General features: G+C 40.3%; 1 protein-coding gene across 2 annotated transcripts; it reads left to right on the top strand.

Annotated features, from left to right (window-relative positions):
- The first annotated feature begins 4,951 nt into the window (after positions 1 to 4,951).
- LOC139421835 (haloacid dehalogenase-like hydrolase domain-containing protein 2) lies at positions 4,952 to 7,215 on the top strand. 2 transcript variants are annotated; one of them, XM_071172955.1, is made up of 4 exons: positions 4,952 to 5,011; positions 6,289 to 6,408; positions 6,642 to 6,850; positions 7,025 to 7,215. In XM_071172955.1, the coding sequence occupies exons 2-4, from the start codon at positions 6,308 to 6,310 to the stop codon at positions 7,111 to 7,113; spliced, it is 399 nt and encodes a 132-aa protein (XP_071029056.1). In that variant the 5' UTR covers positions 4,952 to 5,011; positions 6,289 to 6,307; the 3' UTR covers positions 7,114 to 7,215. The 2 variants fall into 2 exon arrangements, with proteins under 2 accessions (XP_071029056.1, XP_071029057.1); XM_071172956.1 differs by having other exon boundaries at positions 4,978 to 4,997.
- The last annotated feature ends 774 nt before the right edge of the window (positions 7,216 to 7,989 follow it).

The raw sequence follows: 7,989 nt of genomic DNA, 5'->3' as shown, positions 1-7,989 counted from the left end.
ATGGTGTCTGTGACAGCATTGCCAGCGCCATTGAGGCCATCTCCATTTTAAAGTAGTCCATTTTCTTCTTCAGCTGATTGCTCCCAACTCATAGGAATCCCCACCCAGTTTACTTTAAAATGGCGGAAGCCCTCAATGGCAATGTCCATGATAAAATGGGTTATATGCCATTGTCTCGTATCTTGTAAAGGGTAATGGGATAGATCTGGCTACAATGGGCTGCCATAACATTCTAAAATATTACCCAGGTGACATCTAATGAACCCCATTTCTGCTTCAAAACTGTCTGAATTAATGTAAAACAATAAATGGTAACAATGTTGTAATTTTGGTGAGGAAGTGTTAGTCACCCCATTTTACATCTAGCTAAGGATTATTGTGCTGAGGTACACTACCGTTCAAACGTTTGGGGTCACTTAGAAATGTCATTGTAATTGAAAGAAAAGCACATTTTTTGTCCATTAAAATAACATCAAATTGATCAGAAATACAGTGTAGACATTGATAATGTTGTAAATGACTATTGTAGCTGGAAAAGGGTCAGAAGTTTACACTCAATTAGTATTTGGTAGCATTGCCTTTAAATTGTTTAACTTGGGTCAAATGTTTCAGGTAGCCTTCCACAAGCTTCCCACAATAAGTTGGTTGAATTTTGGCCCATTCCTCCTGACAGAGCTGGTGTAACTAAGTCAGGTTTGTAGGCTCCTTGCTCGCACATGCTTTTTCAGTTCTGCCCACACATTTTCTATAGGATTGAGGTCGGGGCTCTGTGATGGCCACTCCAACACCTTGACTTCGTTGTCCTTAAGCCATTTTGCTACAACTTTGGAAGTATGCTTGGGGTCATTGTCCATTTGGAAGACCCATTTGTGACCAAGCTTTAACTTCCTGACTGATATGTTGAGATTTTTCTTCAATATATCCACATAATTTCCCCACTTCATGATGCCATCTATTTTGTGAAGTGCACCAGTCCATCCTGCAGCAAAGCACCCCCACAACATGATGCTGCCATCCCCGTGCTTCACGGTTGGGATGGTGTCTTCGGCTTGCAAGCCTCCCCCTTTTTCCTCCAAACATAACGATGGTCATTATGGCCAAACAGTTCTATTTTTGTTTCATCAGACCAGAGGACATTTCTCCAAAAAGTATGATCTTTGTCCCCATCTGCAGTTGCAAACTGTAGTCTGGCTTCTTTTATGGTGGTTTTGGAGCAGTGGCTTCTTCCTTGCTGAGTGGCCTTTCAGGTTATGTCGATCTAGGACTCGTTTTACTGTGGATATAGATACTTTTGTACCTGTTTCCTCCAGTATCTTCACAAGGTCCTTTGCTGTTGTTCTGGGATTGATTTGCACTTTTCGCACCAAAGTACGTTAATCTCTAGGAGGCAGAACACGTCTCCTTCCTGAGCAGTATGACGGCTTGCGTGGTCCCATGGTGTTTATACTTGTGTACTATTGTTTGTACAGATGAACGTGGTACCTTCAGGCATTTGGAAATTGCTCCTAAGGATGAACAAGACTTGTGGAGGTCTATTGTTTTTTCTGAGGTCTTGGCTGATTTCTTATGATTTTCCCATGATGTCAAGCAAAGAGGCACTGAGTTTGAAGGTTGGCCTTGAAATACATCCACAGGTACACCTCCAATTCAAATCAAATCAAATGTATTTATATAACCCTTCTTACATCAGCTGATATCTCAAAGTGCTGTGCAGAAACCCAGCCTAAAACCCCAAACATCAAGCAATGCAGGTGTAGAAGCACGGTGGCTAGGAAAAACTCCCTAGAAAGGCCAAAACCTAGGAAGAAACCTAGAGAGGAACCAGGCTATGAGGGGTGGCCAGTCCTCTTCTGGCTGTGCCGGGTGGAGATTATAACAGAACATGGCCAAGATGTTCAAACGTTCATAAATGACCAGCATGGTGAAATAATAATAATCACAGTAGTTGTCGAGGGTGCAGCAAGTCAGCACCTCAGGAGTAAATGTCAGTTGGCTTTCATTGCCGATCATTAAGAGTATCTCTACCGCTCCTGCTGTCTCTAGAGTTGAAAACAGCAGGTTTGCGACAGGTAGCACATCGGGTGAACAGGTCAATTGACTCAAATTTTGTAAATTAGCCTAGCAGAAGCTTCTAAAGCCATGACATACTTTTCTGGAATCTCAGTGTATGTACATTTCTGACCAACTGGGATTGTGATACAGTGAATTGTAAGTGAAATATTCGGTCTGTAAACAATTGTTGGAAAATATACTTGTCATGCACAAAGTAGATGTCCTAACCGACTTGCCAGAACTCTAGTTTGTTAACAAGAAATTTGTGAAGTGGTTGAAAAACTAGTTTTAATGACTCCAAACTAAGTGTATGTAAACTTCTGACTTCAACTATATATATATATATATACAGTATATATGCAAATACTCTCATGGTCATCAATGAGCAGGACAAACTGCACTGGTGGAAGAACACCCACAGACCGGGCATGCACACTGACTGGCCTTAGTTCCAGGTGAAAAACAGACACATACACTGACATATAGAATCATTTTAAGATTATCATAATATGGATCATTTAGCTATTTGATTTTTAGAACCCCTTTGGGTATCAAATAAATATTACAATTTTTTGGGGGATAAATATTGATTTTGGCCATTACCACTAAAGCCCATAGAAACGCATTGAAAAACACATTCATCAATGGCAAAAAGGACAGTGAAAAAATACATCCTAAGAAAGAAGGTTTTGAAGTGTCTGTCCTATATCTAAGAGGTATAAAAACTCAGGAAATACTTTGTATTTTTTTTTACACATACAAAAAAAATCACAGTGTTTGGACACCCTTCAAACTCTATTTCAGCCACACTGTAGCTGACAGGTGTATAACAGGCATTAATATGGAGCGTTAACACTTCCCAGAAGAGTGGAGGCTGTTATAGCAGCAAAGGCAGGACCAACTCCATATTAATGCCCATGATTTTGGAATGAGATGTTCGACGAGCAGGTGTCCATATACTTTTAGTCGCGTAGTGTATTTAAACTGTTGGGTTCTGACAATATGAAATCTACTTATTAATGTCACTGATAGAGTGCTGAGGTTTAGAGGGTCTACACCAGAAGTTAATAGTTATAGGAGGAAGGTGCAACTACACTTGGGATGTGTCGAGTGCAGGGAAGCGATTACATGTGGCAGGCATTGATAAGGGGAGAGAGCCATGGATTAGTGATGGAGGGGGGTTGAGGTCAGGTCACCTTAAGGGAGAAATAAAAGTTTATGGCCCGTATCACTAGTGTCCTGCCTAGCAGTAAAGAACGATGTTTGTACAGATGGGTAGGAGGAGACTCAGTCTATGAGGAAGGGTTAAATATCAGTGCTTGTGTGAAAATGTTTTTGACTGAATGCAGCTGTATTGAGCCTCTGGGCAGAATAAACTTGGTTAAGCTTTCATAGTGTCTGTGGAGTTTTTTACTCTGAGGATTAGAACCTAACAAGGCATAGCAGATTGGAAACTTTGTCCTCTGTGACATTGCACAGCTCAAAAATGTGTGATACCTTTGCTATGGTAAAAGTTGTTAATGAACAATTGGCCATAGTGTTCAGAACAGATGGGTAACTTCTTAACCAGAGATGAGGCTACAGTGGTAAAAAATGTGATAAATAATTTACAACCTTTGCCTGGCCATAACATAAAACATCATCAATATCCAGGCCAATACTACAGTATTTTACCTTATGGGGAGTTTTTGAGCCAATGTCCTTTAACATTTCACAGTTTACGAAGCTGATGTAAGTTGTCATTAACAGTGTCTATATAATGTTGGAATTTTGCCTAAATCCATTTTGTATCTTGCCTGGTTTCTACAGTTAATATAACCGTCATAATCTTGTAGATTTGTGGCCAGGTCGTGATCCAGGTCGTGATCCATTTTCTGGCCAGGTCGTGATCCATTTTCCATATGAGGTCTACGATCTCGGAAGTGATCCATTTCCCTGACCGCTGTTTGATTTGAATTTGTTTAATCTGAGCCAGATTCAAGCTTGATCAACATCATCACAGTTTAGTACATGAGAGCAATCCAAAATTCCAAGGACCTCTACAAAACATTATTTTTAGTATTTTGTCATAGACAGTACCTTCATGTATATATTACCTGGCTCTAGAAGCATTTTGGATTTCTTACGGGTACAGTAGGTTACCATATGATCACTAAAACCAATATTTAAGACTCCTGACTGACATATGTTCGCTTAGTCTGATACAATAATCAAATCCAAAGTTGATTTGCTGTCAATACACACCCGGGTTGGCTCAACAATCAGTTGTTTTAGTCCAAATAACTGATTAAAGTCATACAGGGCATTTACTAGTGTACTTCTCTGGGGTGGTAACTGCATATTTGTATTAAAATCGCCAAGCAGAATACATTCTCTATAAACAAATACATTGTGATCACAGCAATTCGATTCAAGTAAATTATAGAAATGCTTATGTTTAGGAGGCCGATAGCCGACACCAACAAGGACGATATTCAGGAAGAGGTGTTTCTACCCATGCGACCTCAAGACCATCCATTTTCAGATCTGAACGAGGGTTAAAATTGCACATCATTCCTTGTACAAACACACACGCCGCCACCGTTTCGGTCAATTCTATGAATGCTATAACCCGGTAGCTAATCTGTTCCATATAACCCTTTAAATTAGTAATGGATAATAGGAGAATAACAAGTGGGCGTGCGTGTGATTATTCATCTTCCCCATTAGAAGATTATTATCATTAGTTGATATTTTATTGTTTTGTTATTATTATACAGAAATAAAATAAAACACGAATGACAGCCTCTCGTTGACCAAAAGTAATTGAAACAGGCAGTTTGACAGGCGGCTAAATAATCCAGTCAACTCGAAGGACCGCAAAATATAAACGTCAGAGTTTACGTTCTGCCAGCGGTGGGCGGAAGTTGCGGAACTTCATACCGCACTTCGCCTGCGTTTTCCGAGTACTGGAGTTTTGGTATTTCTTGACACACTACCTTATGTATCATTCTTAAACATTACATTGATAGAAACTACGGCAACTCTCAAACAACACTAGTAGTAGCTAGGTCTTTCCCCAACAGGCTAGTTATGTTTGCTAGTTAGCCTGTATCGTTGGTCTGTTTGCTCACCCTGTTGCAGCTCTGACTTCTCTTCAGCTTTGCTTTAGATACGTTGGCAACCAGAATAAAGCCTACCGGTTGATTGAGCTACTATATTTATTTCCTAGTTTTCTTAATTCTACAGAGAACCTTTATCCAAATAAGGCCGATGTACGATGATTATACACACCCCCATCTTCCCGATGTTTTCCTAGCTTTACCCTGCCACCACTATGTTAGTTACACAAACCCCCTGCATGGAGCGCAAACTCAGCTGTGTAATCCCCTATTATTTAGAGATGTGGATTGTATATTGCTCTGTGTGTGTGTGTGTGTGTATATATATATATATATAACCCTATATATATATATGTATATACAGAGAACCTTTATATATACACACAGTGATTTGTCCTTGAGCATGCTTTTGCGGCACAGTCGATAGCGCGCCTCGGGCTAGAAGGTCGAGGGTTCGAGACCTGCTCCCTGCTGTTTCATTACATTGGTGTCAGAAGTGGGATCGGACCTCGCATCCACGACAGTGCGTGTGCTTGGCCGGTGAGCGTGTTCCTGTAAAACGTAGAGTCGCAAGCTAGCGCGAGGACGCGCTCTTTGAATTTGAATTTAGCCCGGTTGTGTTTAATCCACTACGGTAGTTTTGAACTACCGTTCAAAAGTTTGGGGTCACTTAGAAATGTAATTTAAAAAAAAAAAGAAAATCAGCATTTTGTCCATTAAAATAACATCAAATTGATCAGAAATTCAGTGTAGACATTGTTAATGTTGTAAATGACTATTGTAGCTCGAAAAGGAAGATTTTTAAAATTGAATATCTACATAGGCGTACAGAGGCCCATTATCAGCAACCATCACTCCTGTGTTCCAATTGCACATTGTGTTAGCTAATCCAAATGTATAATTTTAAAAGGCTAATTGATCATTAGAAAACCCTTTTGCAATTATGTTAGCACAGCTGAAAACTTGTTATGATTAAAGAAGCAATAAAACGGGCCTTTAGACTAGTTGAGTATCTAGAGCATCAGCATTTGTGGGTTCGATTACTACAAATGCTGATGCTTCAGATACTCAACTAATTGAATAGGATCTCTATGTGCATGGATTTATCTCTATCAATAATGGTGTATATATACAGTACATAGGTACCTGGTATCATGGCGACCAGACGGGCTCTGAAGGCAGTGCTGATTGACCTGAGTGGAACCCTCCATGTAGAAGACACAGCCGTGCCTGGAGCACAGGACGCACTCCACAGGTCAGTCTGCCCAGAGCCCTGTTATCCTTGTTATTCAGTACTCACCCAGCCACTTTGTCCTAAGTTGCTCACACAACCCTCTGGTTACATCTGAAAGTAAGAAGTCACAAATACGTCTAAGATTTTCTTTCTGCAGCATGCCTCAGTCCCCATATTCAGTACTCACCCAGTCCTCAATTCTGTGAGTTTCTTCTGAAGTCACACGGTCTCTATGTTTGGGGTTTATACACTAGGTTGCGTCAGGCCTCTGTAGCGGTGAAGTTTGTGACCAACACCACTAAGGAATGTAAGAGGAACCTTGTGGAGCGTCTCCACAGTCTGAACTTTGACATCCAGGAGCAGGAGATCTTCACGTCCCTGACAGCAGCCAGGAGCCTCGTGGAGCAGAGACAACTACGCCCCCTACTGCTGGTGGCGGACAGTGCACTGGAGGACTTCTCAGGTGAGAGCCAGGGCTAGATGAGGCAGAGCAGATTGCAAACTAACTTACATTTAGCTTCCCAATGGAGCTGTATGGACCCTGGTCAGAAGTAGTGCACTGTATAGGGCATATGGTGCCATTTGAGATGCGGGTGTAGCTTTAACTCTATAAAGCTCTATCCATGTTGTGCTGCAGGTATGGAGACATCCGAACCCAACGCTGTGGTGATAGGCTTAGCTCCAGACCACTTCAACTACCAGACGCTCAACAAAGCATTCAGGTAAACCGCTGAGTCAGTCCTCATACTGTAACCCCCCCTGTTGTTGTAATGGTGAAAGGTTAGCATTAGAGGTCGACCAATTATGATTTTTCAACGCCGATACCGATTATTGGAGGACAAAAAAAGCCGATACCGATTAATCGTCCGATTTAAAAATAAATAAATAATAATAATAATACTTTTTTTTTTTTATAATAAAAAAGTATTTACACACACATTTTTGTAATAATGACAATTGCAACAATACTCAATGAACACTTTTATTTTAACTTAATATAATACATATTATGGGTTTTTGGATGTTTGTTCTTAAGGTGATTCCACAGGTTGGTGGTATTTTTTGATTTAGCCGTTGCTGACCCCATGCTTACATCTTTATCACAAATAAGACACCTTGCTTTCCCTGGTGCCGATTCCGTTAAATAGTCTGGTGCTCTGCTTTTCTCTGCCATCTGTAACACACACACACACACGCACACACACACACAGAAACAGCTCTGAAGTGACAATGATACTGAAGAGTCTGCTTAGGAGACAAATAGAGAATAAGAATAAAATAAAAATAGAGTTTAAGTTACCTGTGATGAATGTTGAAAACATAATTTCTATATGCAGGAATTCCTATTTTAATAATGGGCATGGTAAGAATTGACTACCAAAGTGCCAGTCATAATTCCCATGACACCTAGCAAAATCTGAAAAGCGGTTCCTTCATTCATTTATTCCATAGGATATTTTTATATTCACTTAAAATAAGGTCTGTGTTTCGTGTAGGCATACACCACCTTGCCAATTTTATAACTGTGTAGATATCCATAGGAGAAGGTAACTCTGATCAATATTGTCTAAATATAAGTGACGATAAAAAAAATGTAGAGTT

This window comes from Oncorhynchus clarkii, chromosome 12 (assembly GCF_045791955.1).
Source record: "Oncorhynchus clarkii lewisi isolate Uvic-CL-2024 chromosome 12, UVic_Ocla_1.0, whole genome shotgun sequence".
NCBI classification, from domain to species: domain Eukaryota; kingdom Metazoa; phylum Chordata; class Actinopteri; order Salmoniformes; family Salmonidae; genus Oncorhynchus; species Oncorhynchus clarkii.
Note: the sequence above shows the minus strand (reverse complement) of the source record. Positions and strands in the feature narration are given on the sequence as shown.

Coding starts and splice junctions, on each gene's coding strand:
- LOC139421835 (XM_071172955.1), top strand. CDS start 6,308: ATGGCGACCAGACGGGCTCTGAAGGCAGTGCTGATTGACCTGAGTGGA. Junction 6,409..6,641: donor GCACAGGACGCACTCCACAG/GTCAGTCTGCCC, acceptor TTTATACACTAG/GTTGCGTCAGGCCTCTGTAG. Junction 6,851..7,024: donor TGCACTGGAGGACTTCTCAG/GTGAGAGCCAGG, acceptor GTTGTGCTGCAG/GTATGGAGACATCCGAACCC.